Source organism: Meles meles, chromosome 11, assembly GCF_922984935.1.
Source record: "Meles meles chromosome 11, mMelMel3.1 paternal haplotype, whole genome shotgun sequence".
NCBI lineage: Eukaryota > Metazoa > Chordata > Mammalia > Carnivora > Mustelidae > Meles > Meles meles.
Window position 1 is genome coordinate 199,576 of NC_060076.1, and position 17,912 is coordinate 217,487.

At 60.0% G+C, this 17,912-nt stretch overlaps 1 protein-coding gene across 15 annotated transcripts in view; it reads right to left on the bottom strand.

Moving 5' to 3' along the window:
• The window catches only part of CACNA1B (calcium voltage-gated channel subunit alpha1 B), a 179,992-nt gene that overhangs the window by 159,122 nt on the left and 2,958 nt on the right, over positions 1 to 17,912 (bottom strand). For all 15 annotated transcript variants that reach the window (XM_046022836.1, XM_046022834.1, XM_046022833.1 and 12 more), the window contains exon 3: positions 15,840 to 15,979. In XM_046022836.1, coding sequence (XP_045878792.1) covers positions 15,840 to 15,979 — 140 coding nt within the window. The remainder of the gene's footprint in view (positions 1 to 15,839; positions 15,980 to 17,912) is intronic.

Consider the following 17,912-nt stretch of genomic DNA (forward strand, 5'->3'; position numbering starts at 1 on the left):
CGTCACGGACTTTCCAGGTGCTGGCTCTTGCCCAGAAGGCTGCTGGCAGTTGCCATGGAGACAGCCTGTGGGTCTTGGCCAAAGAGGCCTCAGTGTCCCCTCGGCCTCCCAGCCCACTCCCAGCCCAGGGCCTCCCAGGCCCACGTCCCCGGCACCAGAGGCCCTGAGACCGCCCCACACCCAGGCAGCCACGGGCTGGGATGAAGAAGGGTTGGGCCTGGCATGTGTGAGCCCCACCCTGGAGAACACAGCGGGCAGCAGATGGCACTCACACGTCACTCAAACAGAAACCCTGTGGGCTGTCTACTGGGTGCCAGGGACGTGCAGAGGTCAGCAGCATGACCCCCATCGTAGAGGAAGAAGCTGCGGTTCAGAGACACATGCAAGTGTCCCGGCTCACAGCCACGAAGACGTGGGGCTGGGACACTAGCCAGGACCTCATGCCTCACAGTGACACAGGCCCACACGCTGGGGTCAGCCCTCCTTGTGAGAAGGTCAGCGTCTCTGCCTAAAGCACAGAAGAGCCCAGACACGTGTGGCCCTTCTCCCGTCACTTCTCCTCGATGGGCTGCGGGACGAGCAGGGACCCTGCGGAGCAGACGGCAAGGGCTACCAGCCCCAACCTCCTGAGGGCAGAGCGAGCAACCCTTGCAGGGATGTGCTATACAGCCCCGCAGCTGACCTCTCTGACCGTCGCCACCCTGACCTGCCGTGGCAGAAGGTGGCCTCCCAGGTGGGCATCTTGTTCTCGAGCCATGCCACTCAGAAGAGGCCTACTGCTTCGGTGACATGCAGCAAAGCCCAGTCAGTGACGTCACCATGACCTAGGACAGTCACAGCAGCCACGGACACCCTGGGAAGGGAAGCCTTCACGTGACCAGCATCAGTGACTGTTAAGGGTCAGAGACCCAGCTCAAACAGGGTTAGATGAAATCCCATCTCAGGAACTAGGAAAGACAGGTCCAGGTTTCAGTCAAAACTCATCCAACAAAAATCCGGGAAGATCTCAAACTGAATGAAAAGAAACAATCCATGGGTGCCAACACGGAGATCGAACAGAGCCTGGAAAGACCAGACAAAGACACGGAAGCCCCTACGATAAACACGCCTCCTGCTTGAAACAAAAAAATACAAAGTATCAACAAAAACACAGATACGAAAAAGAATCCTATAAAAATTTTATACTGGGGGCACCTGGGTGGTGCAGTCTGTTAACCATGAGACTCCTGATTTCAGCTCAGGTCAGGATCTCACAGTAATGAAATGGAGCCCCACGCCAGGCTCCGAGCTCAGCAGTGAATCTGCCTGAGATTCTCCCTCTCCCTCTGCCTCTGCCCCTCCCCTCCCATGTGCACTCTCTCTCTGAAATAATAAATCTTTTTAAAAAATTACAACCGAAAAATACAATAACCAAAATGAAAAGCTAAGAGGATGAGCTCAATACCAGAACAGATGAAGCAGGAGAGAAGGAGGAGGAGGAGGGAGAGAAGGTAGAGAAAAGGAGGAGGAGGAAGAGGAAGGGAAGGTGGAGGAGGAGGGAGAGGAAGAAGGAGCCTCAAAGACCTACGGGATATATTAATATATCCCATTCCTGGAAGGAACGGGAAAGAAGGTAGGGCTAGAAAGGCATGTAACTACAACAACGTAATGACTAAAAACTTTCAAATTTGGCAAGAGGCTTAAACCTACAGATTCAAGAAGTTGCATGAATTCCAAATAAGATAAACTGAATGAGAGCGATAAGACACATCACAAACTTCTGAAAACCAAATTATGACACCTGGAAACTTGAAAATGGGATGAACTCAGTGGTAGGTAATGGGACTGTTCTGTGAGGCTGTTGTTCCTGTTCTCATGGCAGCCAGAGTCCTTATTCTTGGAATGTTAGAGATGGAGCTTTGTAACACCTACATCTTTTAATTATTTATATTGTATTTTTATACTTTTGCCTACATCTTTGAAATCTTAGCGAAATACGTAACACAGAAAGAATAAAAATTGCAAAATTAACTTTTGCTGAATTTCGGGAGCCTGTGCATACATTGCTCATTGTACTATCCAACTGTTCTCTGAAAACTTTCGTAATAAGGTGATGTATGTGCTCTTAATATACACACTTAATATAAATAATACCCATGTACACACATGTGTAGATCTACTCCTGAAAACAGCCAGAGAAACAGACTGCCTTACCTGTCAGCGAAAACAATTCAAAGTACAAGGTTTCTCCTCAGCAACCCCGACAGAAGGAAGCACACAGTATTTTCCGGTGCTGAAGAAAAAGAAGTGTTGACCCAAACAGCAAAACCCAACAAAAATATCTTTCAGGAATAAAGAAATCAGGACGCTGTCGGATGAAGAAATATTAACGGAATCTGTGACTAGCCTAGCCTGAAAGAAAGACGAGAAAAGTGCTCTAGTCAGAAAGGACGTGATGGAAACAAGGATCACTGCCCATCAAGAAGGAGGGCTAAAGCAAAGAATTAAAACGGGGTTAAAAACCACACAATTTCATTCTTTCTCTGAGTTTTCTCAGTTACGTTTGGCGGTTGAAGCAGAAGTCACAGCAGAGGACGGGACGCCTGGCCGGGCATCTGAGTTTTGGCTTCGGCTCAGGTCCTGATCTCGGGGTCACAGGATCCAGCCCCACACTGGGCTCTGCGTCGGGCATGGATTCCACTTGAGAGCTCCCCCTCGCTCTACCCCTGCCCCACCCCGCTCTCTTGCTCCCTCTCTGTATACATACACATAAAGTCAATAAAAATCTTCAAACACAAGCGGAGGAGATATTTAAGAGAATTATATTACAAGCAGGGGAAAATTCCTATGTTTGGCTTGAACTAGTAAAATGACATCAACAGACTGGGTAAGTTACGTAGACAGTGCAACACTTAGAGAAACCACTAAAAACCCATCGAAAAGATGCACTCAAAATAGGCAGGTTAGTTACAGTGGGGTTCCAAAATCTGTGTAAGTAACCTGGGAGAAGGCAAGAAAAAAATCCGACATTAAAAAAGAGAGGTCAAACAGAAACAAAACATACAACAAGGAACTTAATCCTAACACACTGACAATTATTCTGCACAGAATTGTCGTAAACCAAATGTTTACTGTGTTGTCTGAGGGAAGTCACTTCACCTAGAATGGGACGGACGAGCTTAAAGGAGAAAGACAGAGAAAGAGACACTGTGTGGACAGTGATCAAAGAAGAGCAGGGAGGACCGCAGGAAACCAGGCAGAGAAGACGTCCCACTGCCGGCCACCCAGGCGGAGCGCAGCCCCACGGCGACCCTGCAGGGAACGAGGGGACCGAGGCCCAGCGGGGACACCCAGGGACGGGGGAGCACCTCATGCGCACAGGATCTGACCCCGTGCAGGGCCCGGGAGCGCGGCTCTGTGAAGCCACAGCGGGACACGCGTTCCCGAGGGCCCAGGACGTGCAGAGACAGAGCCTTGCCCGGCCCTGGCACACACCGATCCGTGCTCCGCAGTCAATGCCGCACAGAATGTTCTCGGAGCCCGGGCGAGCGAGGTGGAAACCCGCAACAGGTCTGCACGCCACCGAAGCAGGGCCAGGGCAGACTGACCTCATGAACGGTGCACGGTTAGAGCATTAGGGTCTCAAGTTCTCACCACAAGAACGGAGGAAAAGGAAAGTAAGCCCACGGCAAACAGACAATAATGAGAGAAATAGATGAAACTGAAAAAAGAGAGAGAAAGGAAAAAAAACCACAATGAAACTAAGAGCTGGTTTTCTGAAAAGATCATAAAATGGACGACATCTAGCGAGCCCGACTAGGAGAGACAGAGAAGACACGAGGAGGCCTGAGGGAGGCTATCCCGGGGGACGCAGCGGCTCCACGCACGGAACCGGACTGCGTAGACCACATGGACCACTGCCCCAAAAGGCACGAAGTGCCACAGGGCGTCCCATGTGAGCCACATGCTTCCAAGACCCGTGAAGGGAGCTGAATCCATGATCCAACAACTCCCACAAGCCCCAAAAAAGGAACCTCCAGGCCCAGTTGGATACACTGCAGAATTCTACCAAGTATTTAAGGAATTCACAGCATTCCTACACAACGGTTTCCAGAAAATAGGGTGGCGAAGGGAGCAGCTCCAGACTCACGTTAGGAGGCAGGACCGTCCAGATCCGCAGGCCGCCGGACTGGAGCGAGACGGAACCACACCCAGAGCCACTCCAGCCCCATAACCCTCGTGAGCACAGCGGCGTGGAGGGGTCAGCAGGACGTGAAAACGAAGCCTGAACCACGACCATGTTTGTTCCGCGGAGGAAAGTGGCTCAAAACTCAAAACCCGGTCACTGCGATCCACCGTGTCACAAAGCCAGGGAAGCCGGGTTCACGCTGACGCGGAAAGAACATTTAACGAAAGGGACCCTGATTCACGACCAAATTTCTCAGAAGAAAGTGCCTCACCTTAGAAACAGGCACCTACAAAACGCAGAGCAAGCTGAGCGCGGAGGCCGGAGTCTCGTCCCGGGACGAGCCCGACACAGACGCGCGCTTCCACCGCAGCTCCCACCGCGACTCCGTCAGGCAAGAAGAGGAGAGAGAAGGCCTAAGACCGGAGCCAAAGAAATGAACCTGTCCCTGCATACAAATGCCGTATATGTCCACATCAAAAATTCCAAAAATCTCAAAAAGAAAGAAAACATCTCCCAGAATTAGTGAGTTCAGCATGGGGGCAGGATTAAAGACAAACATACACAAATCGACTATCTTTGTAGACACCAGCGATGGACACGGAGACACCAAAGATAAAAAAACACAACGCGACAGCATTTATCCTCAAGCAAACGACTGGAGGACTTCGCCGTAACTCTGAGGAAACACGAGCAGGCCCCGAACCCTGAAAATTGCAAAATGTCGAGGACAGAAGTCGAACGAGGTCCGTGCAGGCTGAGACAGCCCTCCCTCAGCCTGGAAGACAACGGACTAGGGATGTCTCTGCTCTCAAATTAACTCCCGTCAGGGTCTGTGCACGTACCAACCAGATTACTCCAAAACGTATAGGAAAGAAAAGAAACTGGAACAGTTTAAACAATTTGGGAGGGGAGAATGTAGGGGCATGAGTCCATGTGATTTGAAGACTTAGATGGCCACAGTAATCAAGACAGTGCAGGCCGGTGGGGAGATGGGCACACCAGTGGGACAGAAGAGAGAATCCCAAAACACACCCACTCAGATATGCCCAGGTGACTCTTGACAGAAGTAGAAAAAAAAATCATCGCAGGAGATACAGGCTTTTCAACATTTTGTTCCGGAGCAAGCAGGAAGAGAAAGAATTACCTCAGCCTCCTCCTCAAACCTGATACAAAAATCATCGCGAGGGACATCGCGAGGGACATCGCAAGGGACATCGCGAGGGCTCAGCTGGTTGAAACTGCCTCCAGCTCAGGTCGTGATCCTGGAGCCCCAGGATCGAGTCTCACGTCGGGCTCCCTGCTCAGCAGGGGGCCTGCTTCTCCCTCTGAACTTTCCCCCTCCCGTGCTCTCTCTCTCATTTTCTCTCTTTCTCAAATAAATAAATAAAATCTTAAGAAAAAAATAACTCGGAACAGGTCACGGACTTAAAAGTGATCCACCAAACAGTAAAACTTGAGAGAAAACCTTCAGGGCCAAGCACTGCGGAAGAGCCGGACTCTGGACCGCAGCCGCCGTCCAGGCACAGAGAAGCTGGATGTCGTTCACACGGACCCTTCTGCTCTGCAAAAGTCCCTTCTAGAAGGATGTAAGCATAAGCTATGGGCCAGGAGAAAATACCTTGCAGCGGCCCAGCATCACACCTGTCCGACACCACAGCCGGCGGGGAAACACAAGCTGAAACCAGGGAGACCTCACATCTACCAACGGCCACAACGAGAGGAGGGACACCACACGCCATGAGGCCCGGAGAAGCGGCCACACGCGCCGTGCCGCTGGGGATGTGAAAACGGGAAGACAGCCTCTGGGGAAGAGCTGGGTAGTTGTGCTCTTGGGCGCTCGTCCCAGAGGAAACTCAGTCGCACAAAAACCCGGTAGCAAAGTGCACAGCAACTCATCCATGTCATCTCCAAACCCGCAAACAACCCGTGTCCCGCAGCAGGTGGGGGCCAGGCGAGCTGTGCCCACCAGATGCCCCGCGCCAGCCTCGGAGCCCACAGCCGACCCCAAAGGACATGAGTCCATTTCTATACCGTCCTTAAAAATACAAAACTAGGGACACAAAGGACGGATGAGTGACTGCTGACGGGCTGGAGGGGGCGTGATCGGAGGCCAGCAGGGGCCGGGTGCGGCTCTGAGCCTCAGTCGCTGTCTCTGCACGCGGGGAACCCACCCGGAGCTCAAGGTGAAACATTCCGTTCTTTAAATGGAGATGCGGATGGTAGCCTCTGGCTCGGGACGGCCTTGGGAACAGCGCGCGGGGGACGTCACAAAACCACGTTTAGGGCCTCATGTCTCGGGAGCTGGACAGCCAGCCTCCCTCCTCCTCCCGGCACTGGGGACAGGTCTGGAGGTCTCTGTGACCACCCCCGCACTGCCCGGGTCCCCAAGGAGGAAATGCACCTGCGGTAGGGACTCCAGACTCAAGGAGAGAGACCAGAAGCAGAGGGCCAGGCTGGAGGGCAGTGGGGCCAGCTGGGCTCCCGGATCTCTGACTGAGACTCGGTGGACATGTAGGTCCCTGGACTGACCGGGTGACGGGAAGAAAGAAACGCTGACTTCCTGCCCATCCCGAAGCCGTCCCCTCCCTCTTCACTGCCTTCTCAGAACCAGAGGCCTGCGGGGGGGCGGGGGGCACGTGGAGGCTCCTCAGGGCTCCCCCCCCCCCGCCCCCGACCGGAGGCTGTGGCACAGGCAGGGACCCTCCACCTCCCACCACATCAGCATCCACCCGCACCCCTGCCTGGGGGCCAGGCTGGGGAGCTCCTGCCTTGACCCAGCGCTCAGAGCTCCTGGGTCCTGCTGGGCTGGGGCTTTGTTAGGGCAGAGGGAGGCGGAAGGGCCCACAGCAGGAAGAGGGGGCAGGACAGTGCTCGGCCACAGCAGACAGGCGCCTGGTATCAGTCACGACGCCACCCTGTGCCCGCGGGGGTCACGGGGGCTCCTGCTCTTCCAGCTGGTTTCAGCCCCACAGCCCTGGGCGAGCACGTTTGGAACGGGGCGCAGTGGTGATGGGGACAGACAGAGGCTTGTCCAGGCAAGCCTGGGGTCTGAGCACAGTCTGTTGTAGGCTCCATTGTGTCCTCCTCCCACCAAATCCCCGTGTGGAAGCCCTAGTCCCTCACCCGACTGTGTCTGGAGGTAAGAAGGTTAAGTGAGGTCACGAAGATGGCCCTAGCTCCGCAGGACTGTCCTACAAGAACAGCAAGAGACACCAGAGACCCCTCTCTGCGTGCACAGGGACTCAGCGAGCGGTCAGCCGGCCACGAGCTGGGAAGAGAGCGCCGGCCAGAACCCGCCGTGTCGGCACCCGACCTCGGACCTCCAGGCTCCAGCGTGTGTCCGGGATTCGTTCCCGCAGCCCGAGCTGACGAGCACACAGCCCCTGGAGGGAACACAGCTGTGTGTGGAGAGATGGCTTTGCCACAGAGCTCTGGGCAGGGCGCCTCGTGGGGCAAGAGGCCAGCGGGTGGAGGAGAGGGTGGGAGACGACAAGAGGCCACAAGGGCCCCCCGCCCCCGCAGCCAGGACAGGGGACCAGACACAGGCTCTTGTTCTCCGGGGAGAGGGTGCCATTGGCCTGCACGCGGGGAGCTCCTAGAGTGGCCTCGCCGGGAGGTGGCTGAGACACAGAACTGGGGAACGGACGAGAGAAGTGGGGCAGCAGTGAGCGGCTACAGGGTGAGCGACAGGAGGCCCAGGGGACCGGCTGGGAACCACAGGGGTCTAGGCCCGTCTGACTGCAGGTGGGGGTGGGGGGCTGGCCCAGGCAGGGGAGGGAGGCACCGGGTCCTGAAGAGCCCAGCCCTGCTCATCCCGGGGTCCCTCCACGGACACAGCCCTAGAAGGGCCCAGGAGCCAGGCAGGGTGGGGGAGCACAGCTGTGGAACATGTCCCTCCATCAGACTCTGTGGCCCCTGGCTCCAGGCCCAGGAACAAGACATTAGCAACCATTAGCAACCTTCTCACCCCCGTGTGAATTTGCAGCTCTGAGCTCACCGTGTGAGACAGCGGTGGGAGGGAGGGAGAGTCCAGGCCCGGGCTCCGCCACCGGCCAGGTGTGTAGGTCCCCACCCTCACCGGCCACGAGCCTAACCTCCCGTGGCCTCTGACCTCCCGTGGCCTCTGACCTCCCGTGGCCTCTGCAGGTGCACCAGCCAGGTCCGTGGAGGTGGGCAGGACCATGGCTCCCAGAGGCCTGAGGGCTGAGCCTGGACAGGAGGCCACAGACCAGCTCAGCTGAGCCCACCCCGAGAGTGGGGGCGGACCCGCAGAAGCCCAGGGGCACAGAAGCTGCTGGGAACTCTCCCAAACCAGACAGAAATGTGGATTTTCGTGTGAGGTTCCTCCTCCTCCTCCCTCTTCTCTTGTTTAAAGCAGGCTCCGTGCCCAGTGTGGAGCCCAACGAGAGGCTTAAACTCCTGACCCTGACATGAAGACCAGACGCTTAACCACCTGAGCCACCCCCGCGCGCCAAATCTCCTTCTTCTTAAATGCTGGCATCTCAGAACTCTGGCCATGCCTCTCCAGCCCACTAGCCCCAGAGCCAAGACAGGGAGCGACCTTGACAGCTGAGTGCCCCCCCCAGCCCCTCAACAGCTCAGGGTGCCAGGCAGACCGCACGCGGGACCCGGGAGTGGGCGCACCCCAGGCCCTAGCCCAGCTCCAACCTGGCTGTGTCCCCTCCCTTCCCAGATGGGTGCCGCCATCCAGCACCCCATCCCCCTCTCACTAGCCGAAACTGGACTGGTATCTCCAGGCTGCCCCATCAGCATCTCTCCATCCCCTCACTGAAGAACTTGGTGGCCCTGGGGGCAGGGTCCCCTGAGTCTGACTCCCAAGGCTTCAAGGCTCACTAAGAATGAAACCGGAAGGTGTCACTGCCCGACTCCCCACTCTCCTTCCAGCTCAGACGTCAGCTACCCAGGAAGTCGTCGGCCACACCGGAGCCAGGGGCTCCTTCTCTGCTCTGGGCCCGGTTGCAGGTGTGAGGCCTGAGCCTCTCTTCCCTCCGGGCTGCTGGACTAGGCGGCAAGGAAGAGGTGTCCCCAGGCTGCACAGAGCCCTCCCAAGCGCCTGCGCACTGAACTGAGGCTCCTGCCCCGAGACCCCCCCAACCCCCACCACTCATAGGCATGCCTAGCCCCGGCCGACTTTCCGGACACCCCAGGACCACAGCCTGAACCCTGGGGTCAGGGGCCTATGGCCCAGCTCAGCCCCGGAGGCTGGGCGCCAGCCACGCCCCTAGACACGAGGCGCGAGGAGGGGTTCGGCAGGCAGTGCTGGGGGGCGGGGGGGGGGGGGGCTGGCCCTGGCAGCTTCCTGAAACAGGGGAAGGAGGGGGAGGGGACTAGGAGAGACGAGACACCAGGAGGCCGCAGACAGAGGGGAGGGGCTGGTCCTCTACAAATACCAGGGCAGGCCGTGCTGCCAAGGGGGGCCCGGATCCCAACCTCCCCGCCTCCCTCAGGTTACATAATCCAGCAGGGCTGGGTCTGTCCCCAGGGACCAGCAGAGCCCGGAGGAGGCCACTGTCTGGAGGGAGGCTCCTGGGGGGCTGGGCCCAGGGCCCCTCTGCCCCACCCTCCCCGGGCCCCCTCTGGGAACTTGTCAACGACACCACAGCTCCAGGTGGGCCTGCGAACCCCGGACCCTCTGTTCTGGATCACCACCGGCTCCCGGGACGCAGCCTGGAGGGTGACACTTCGGTCCCAAATAATACTGGTCCTGACAGCCCCCGGCTGCCCCACGGGCCACTTAGAGTTCAGCCCCTCCCCTTGTCCCAACTACACACTGAGGAGGTCGTTTCCAGCATCAGGTGGGAATAAGAAAATCCAGCAGCCCCGACCCGACCAGCCACAGAGACCCCCCCCCAGCAGCCCCGACCCGACCAGCCACAGAGACCCCCCAGGAGGCTCACAGTCACAGGAGGAAGACCCCACACAGAGCGAACTCCGACGGCTGAGTGGAACCTGCTCCTGCGTCTAGAGCACACACAGTGGGGGCAGCCCACGTCCAAACCCAGTGCTGCTGGGCACTCGGACATGGTGTCTCCTGTCGTCTCAAACGCAGACACAGGGTCACTCCACACTCAGGTGTGAAGTCACTTGTCATCCGCCGGGAGGCCCAGCTCCCTGGTCCCCGCAGTGGGACACACACGCGGCTCACCACGGCCCATACTTGCTGGACCCTCCTGGCCCAGGACAGATGTCCTCTGGACTTGGACCCCCAGGGCACTCTGTCACACCTTCCCCGCTGCTGCCCACCAGGCCTCCTCAGCACCAGGACGCAGGCCTGTCCACACCCCAACCGAACAAAGCTGCAGGCTTCCCAGCGGCCAAGGGCAGCTCAGGACCAAACCTCCTCCCTACGCTATGCTCCCCGCTCTCTCCTTCCCACAGGAGGCCCAGTCCAGGGAGGCAGGACCCTGAGCTCTAATTACATGTCCTGGAAAGAAATCCCAGTTTAATTTGAAGTAAAATGAGAAGCTGTGGTTGGAAATGTCCCCTAGAGAAGCCGACTGCCTGAGCTGGGACACATTTCTCTGCGGTCCCCTAGGACCAGGAAGGAAAGCACCAGGCTGAGGCCAGGACGGGAGCAGAGACGCTCAGGGCTTGGGGACTCTGGGTTCTGTGCGAGCAGGAAGATGTCCCTGGAGTCTGGGGGGACCTCACCCTGCCCCTGCCCGACTGCCGGCTGGAACCAACCCCTCAGGGCCAGGTGGGGGTGGGGTCCCGCGGGGGTTGGGAGGGGGAGACAGTGACGGGGCAGCATCCAGAAGTCCAACCCAGGTGGGCTGGGCTGGGGGTACCGTGCTAGGGAGGGGCCGGGGGCTTCCTGCGGGGGACCCAGCAGACCAGGGCTCCCGCCGGCTCCCTCCTGTCCACGGCCCCTCCTATCCCCCGGGGTTACTGAGCCCCGGGGTCCAGCTCCACACCCAGCACCAGCGCTGCTCACTGGCCGCCACCCCTGGCCTCCTGCACCTGCACCGCCGCCCTCCTCCCAGCTCCCTGAGCCCTGCCCTCACACCTGCCCCTCCGCTGAGGGACCTTCCCAGCCCCCACGAAAGGACAAACCTGGTCCACAGGCTTTCCTGGCCTTCCGCGTCCCCACCTGCAGCCCGCAGGTCCCGCCCCGCACGGCACCGTTCGCTCACGGCCTCCCCCCGAGAAGGCAGGCTCCGTGTCACCCCCACGTCCCGGGCAACCAGCGCGTTTGGCAAGGACCGTCCGAGTGAGCGAGGGCACAGACAGCCAGACACCGGGCAGAGAGGGAACGTGCAGATGTGGAAGCCCGGGCAGAGGGGAACACGGGTGTAGGCCGAGGGAAGCCCCCCTCCCTCCCTCCCTCCCTCCCCTCCATTCTCTCCCCCTCCCCCATCTCCCCTGTCCTTGGGCACCAGCCCTGCCTGCTCACCCACCAGTCCGTCCCCGTCTCCTGCTTAGAAGCCAATAGACACGGAGCCCAGGGTTCTGGCTCCCACGTCCCCTCGTCCCCCTGGGACGGCTCTCCAGCACTCGCCGTCTACAGCCTCCGCTAGTCCTCGCCTCTGGGACTAGCGCACAGGCCTCCTCCTGCCCCTTCATCTCCCTCCGGCCACTGCCCCAGCTTTCTGCCTTGCTTTGCTACAAAACTCCCTGGAAAGAAGAGCTGCCCCCAGGGGCTCACCCCACACCCCTGTCCATCCCTGCAAGAGCCCCCCCCCGCCCCAGCCAGCCCTCATCAAGAACCGAGCGCCGTGCTCACGCAGCTGTGCACCCACCCCTGCTTCTGTTCGAGAAGGGCTCTTCCGGGGCACCTGGGCGGCTCAGTGGGTTAAGCCTCTGCCTTCGCCTCAGGTCATGATCTCAGGGTCCTGGGATCGAGTCCCACATCGGGCTCTCTGCTCAGCAGGGAGCCTGCTTCCTCCTCTCTCTCTCTGCCTGCCTCTCTGCCTACTTGTAAGCTCTGTTAAATAAATAAATAAAATATTTAAAAAAAAAAAAAAAAAAAAAGAAGGGCTCTTCCTCCCAGAAACACCACCCACTTTCCTCTTCGGGCTCTCCACACACCTTGCCGGCCAGTCCCAACCTACAGACTCGGGGCCCTGGGCTCAAATGGGCAGCTTCCCTAGGAATCCAGTCTCGTCTTGGGCTCGGAAGACCATCGGGCCCCCTGTGTCCTGCGTTGACACCTCCAGCCACAGCCTCCCGAGCATCTCGATGGCTCGCCCCTGCTGTCCTTCCAAACTCATCGTGGAGGACTTTTCTGAGCATCCCGCACGGCAGCCTCCCAGCCAACGTTCCACTCCTTACTGCCTTTCCCTGTGGGCGACGGAAGCACGGGGTTTCCATCTACGGACTGATCTTCATGGTGCCCCCACCCCAGGCACGGAGACATTGCCAGGAAGCGGCCAGTCAAGACCTGTCCTTATGGAGCCTAGATTTAGGGCCAGGGTGGGGGAGGGCACAATGGAATCTCACACGTAAAAGAAGGGTGACGATCCAGGAAGACTGTTCACACTAAGGAGAAACCGAGTAGGGCTGCAGAGACCGTGCCCCCCAGAAAGTGCCCCACGGGGCAGAGGCTCCGTGGTCTGGTTCACCTCTGTGTCCCCAGCACCCAGCAGAGGCTCCGCAAAATTTGCATAAGTAAGTGATGAGTGGTTAGCAAATGATGCCCTCAAAAGAGGGCCGCTCCAGTGACCGACGCCTGGACGAGAGGGCGGACGAGAGGGCAGACGGGCAGACGGTAGGCAGGACGGCCCCCAGCTCATTCCCGCGAAGCCAGGACTAGATGCCCGGACCCCGGTGCCAAGGGTGAACCCAGGTTTGGTTTACAGGTGAGTATATGAGGGAAGAGGGTTCCCTGAGGCAGGGGTGGAGTCCCCATCCCAGCCTGGGGTTCCTCCCATGACCCACACACCAGCCTCGGGAGCACAGGGACCCCAGCGGGCCTCGAGGGACAAGTTGGGCTTCACCAAGCAACGCGGCCTCCCCAGCCAGAGTCCCTCCCCTCCCCGCCACAGGCCTCCAGCCCTCTGAGCACCAATTAAGTAAACCCTAATTAAAAACAACAAAGTAATGAGCAGTAACGCCCCTCCCATGGCTACGCGGGACTGCTGCTCGGGAGGGGCTGGATCTAGCGACTCCCTGCCCCCTCCACTAGCACGCACCCCGAGACGGGCCAGGGGCCTCCTCCTACCACAGACACCCACGCACACACCCAGGTCCCCTCGCCCCAGTTGCTGCGAACAGGAGCAAGACAGCAGGTCCCCTGTGGACTCCAGGCCCATGCGGGAGCCCCTCCCCACCCGGGGTCCCCTCCCCGCCTACAGCCACCTCTGGGGACGCTGTGCAGAGACAGGAGCCTGAACACCCCGCCCTCCTCCTGTCGACACAGAGAGTAGAGACTCTGCATCCCAGAAGAGAGACAGAACGAGGCCAAAAAGAGAAAGTCAGCAAGGAAGACTGAGAGGGAAAGAACCAGAGACAGAGACGACAAAGGAGAGAGAAAGGATCAGAAATACGGAGACAGGACCAAGCAAGTGGGGGAGGAGGAGGGAAGGAGGGACAGAGGGGCAGAGAGGCAGGGGTGGGGGCAGTGGGCGACAGAGGGCAGGAGAGAAGTAAGGGATGAGCAGGGAGAGGGAAGAGACGAGGACAGATGGATCCCCAGAGTAGGGTCGGGGCCGGCATTAAGGTCTCAGGACCTGGGGGACCCTCTCCCTGGGGCCTCCGGGAAGGTGGGCACATTCTCTTCTCTTGTGTGTCACAGGCCAAGGAGGGCAGCCCGGGTGCTCTCCCCTCAGGAGGTCTCTCCCAGTCCTCACTGAGGGGCTGGCTTTCTGGACCCCCGTCAGGACGAGCTTATCGGAAGACCAGGGGGTCCTGCCGTGGGCGAGTGGGGGCTCCTCTGCCTCCTGCCTTGTCCCGGAAGCCCAAGCACTCAGCACCGAAGATCGCCTCCTGGGAGGCAGGGCCGAGCCCCAGGCACCTGCCACCTCAGGAACCCGTTAGTCAATTCAGCAGACACTCTCTGACCTCTCCTGGGGACCCGCCCCAAGCTAGGCTCTGGGGACACCCTGAAAAATAAGACACCATTCCTGTCCTCAGGGACTCACACCTCGAGAGAGGGAGCGATGTAAACAGCAGCGACACTCCTGGCCACCCTCCCCAGCGCCTGCGGGGGACGGGGGCGTGGGGGGGGGGGGTGAGCGCCCTGCCCTCCGAGGATGCGGGGCACGTGGGTGGCTGCCAGTCTCCACAAAGCCTCAGGGGCTTTTGGTAAATGCCGCCGTGACACCACACCCGCCCGGGAACGGGGAGTGCCCCCGTGTCTACTGCTGGAACCCCACAGCTCCCCAGAGAAGGCTCCGCACTCCCCTCCCTTCGGAGTCATCATGAAACATGGAATGGAAATCCGAGAGTTGGGCATAAAATCCATTCGTCTGGAATGCAGAGGCGCCCGTCCCATCCGTGCTGGCAAAAGGGTGGTGAGGGCCACAGGCTCCGGCCCAAGGGAAAGCACAAGGCAGGAGGGGCCTGGGACAAGCCCGACGTCCCTCCAGGAGACCCCCACCAGGTGGGAGGCCAGCCCGGCGCCAGCACGGAACTCAGGCCGAGCCACGAGCAGCTGTACAAACAGGGAAGCGGGCCCCCCGGGATAGGGCAGGCACCCCGAGAGTCTGGCCCAGGAGCCCAGAGGCTCTTATGTGGAGTCTGTGTCTTCTCACCTGCAGGGAGCCTGTGAAGCTTGAGCCCCAGACCCAGGCTCTCACGGTCACCTCCTCCCTCCTGTGTCTTCTGCCCAAACCATCTCCGCACGGGCGCTCACCCACACCAAGGCAGGTTGGGGGTCACTGGGCAGACAGCACAAGGATGGAGATCCTGGGCACGATCACCCCTCCTTGGCAAGGACGGTTCTGGGCCACAGCGGGGCCTGCTCCCTCCTCTCTGATCTGGGCTCTGAGCCTCTCCAGGGACACTGAGGCCCCAGGGAAGAAGAGACTGCCGTCCCAGGCTTGGGCTGTGCAAACAGGTCCGCTGGAGCAAATTCCCCGAGCACGCCCCCGCTCCCCCCGCCCAGCGCAGAAGCAGCAAGGCCTCGGCTCCGGCCCTCAGCCCACTGGCCAGAGGAGGGGCCCGCCGGGCAGACGCAGAGACTGAGGCCCCAAAGGGTGGGGGCGTTCTGCCTGCACCCCGGCCCCCAGCCCATCCCCAGGTCAACCTCTAGACCTCCTGGGCGGCTTTGGAAACTCCAAAGCGGTCATGACCAGGGTCCACTTGAGGGGGAAAGCGGTGGGCAGGACACCCTGACTGAGGGCCTACCGGGAGCCGGGAACCGAGGAAACAGGCTGACAAGCTTAGGGGAGCGCGGCACCGAGCGCGTCCCAGCAGCTCCTCGGGCCGGAACCAGCTGAGCCTCGCGGGAGAGCCTGGAGCCCCCGCCCCACGGTACGCCCCATGGCCTGCCCCGCCCGTGGCTCTGCTCAGGAGTGGCTACACCTGAGCGGGAACCGGGAGCCGCCCTTCAGCCGAGATCACCACACACGGGGCAACAGCCCTGGCCCACACGGGCTGGCAATCCCGCGTAGCCTTGCATGCACCACGGCCCGGTGTGGACGCTGCTGCCCAAGCCCCAGCCCCCCCCCCCCCCCCCCCCGCAAGGGCACAGCCCGCCCCGGCCGCCTACCCGGTGAGAACCACCACGAAGTCCATGACGTTCCAGCCGTTCCGCAGGTAGGAGCCCTTGTGGAAGACAAAGCCCAGAGCTATGATCTTGATCCCCGCCTCAAAGCAGAAGATGCCAATGAAATAGGGCTCCGTGTCGTCCTGAGGAGAAGCGGAGAGAGGGTCGCCACCGCCCGCGAGCTCGGCAGGCCCAGGGCGGCCGCAGCAAACACGCCGCCCCAGCTCCGCACCTCCGCTCGGCCTCGCCAGCCACACTTCCCCGACCAGGCACTTCCCTCGCTTGCTCCCCTGCCCTGCTGTCCTAACAGGAAACGGGGAAGGGTCCTGGGACCTCCCACCCCTGCAGGCCCTGCAGCAGGGGAAGCCAGGCGGACAGCACTTGTGGGCTGTGCAATCCACCCAGCGCCAACCCACTGCTCTGAAGGGAACAGACACGGGGAGGTCCAGGAACCGGGCTGCAGACTCGGTTTGTCGGAGGCAGAGCCGTTCTGGAACCCAGAGGTGATCTGGGTCTGATCCTGGGCTCCAACCATTGCCGAAGTTGCCTGGATAAAGTCCCAGATCCCTGGAGAGCGGCCCAGGACCCGCATATTCATTCAGCGCACATCTCACGCTAATCACAACACACACATTCGGATCTTGGTGGGGCAACTACAGCCCAGCCTCAGGGAGCCTCTGGAGAGCAAGACATCCAGCAAGGAAAGGAGCTCCAGGTGGAGGGAACAGGGTGCACAAAGCAGTCTTGTCCCTCCTCCAAGAGCATGCCCTGGGGCCGGGCCCCTCTGGTGCTGAGCAAGGTGGGAAACACAGGGTTCCGGAAGGAGGGGGCCCCATGGACACCGGCATAGCCAGTGTGGTCAGTGACCCCGGGCATCGCTCACATGGGGAAGGCGAGAACCTTGGTGCACGGGGGCCCCAGGGAACTGGACCAAGGGGCTGCACTTGGAGGGTCAGCATGAGAAATGGCCTAAGCACTAACTTCAGACACCTGTGCACCAGGGCCGCTGTTGCCAAGAGCAGATGGACTGGGCAGGGAAGAGTCTGCCCTCGGGGAGCCACCTCAGGGACTGCCCTTCAGACAGCAGCTCGACCCTGCCTGAGAGGGGCCAGGGTTGCGGGGTCCGAGGACTGGCCACCGTGGGGCTACAGGGGCGGGGAGGGCCAGATTGGCTCCAAGCAGCCGCTCTCAGCTCCCACTGAGGGCCTGCGGCCTGTGCCTTCCTCCCCCAGAAGCCTGGTCCTCAAGAGCTCTCCCCGTCCGTCCTGGTGTCCCCTCCGCCTGGGCCTTCCCAGCTGTGCATGGCGGAAGCGACCTCCCTGAGGGGCCCCGTCAGCCCAGTGTCCATCATGGCTCAGCTCTGCCGTCCTGCTACCCAGATGCTGACTCATGACAGAAATAATCGCCCGGAAGCTTTAGGTCTAGTTTAGTTCTGGAGGGTCCCCTGCCCTCAAGGAAATGGGGCTGCTGACGCCTGCCCCAGGAAACAGCTTGGCTCGAGCAAACACATCCTAACAGAAAGCTTCTGGCCACACAAAATAGCAGGCAAGAGCTGGGAGATGCCAGGCGGCCGCACCCCAGACTCTCTCATCACTGCTCTTCCCCAGCCCCACTCTTGAGGAGCAGCTTGGGGAGGCTTGGGTGGACAGACAGCCACGGGCTTGGTGGATGGTGGAGTGGGGCTGCCGGCTAGGGGTTCTGGCTATGAGCTGCTCAGGCAGGGGACGGGTGCTGGGAGCCAGAGCCCCGAGACAGGGAGCTGTGGAGGCCCCATCCCAGTCCAGGCTAAAAGACAAGGAAGACCCGCGTCACCTAGCCTCTTGCCCCGGCAAGCCTCCTCTCCAGGCCCTGCTCTGTGTTCCAGCTTGCTCTCCACTAAGGATCTGAAGGCCTATGTCTGCACACAAGGCTAGGGTCAGCAAGGGCTCCTCATGCCTTTAGACCAGGCCCAAGCTGGGCACATTCTGCTTGTCTTCCCCATAGCTCCAGCCCCCACCCCCAACACAAAGCAGACCTTCCCTCACCTGGAGGCAAGAGCTCAGACTTGCCCAGAAGCCTGGTGGCCCATTCAAGCCT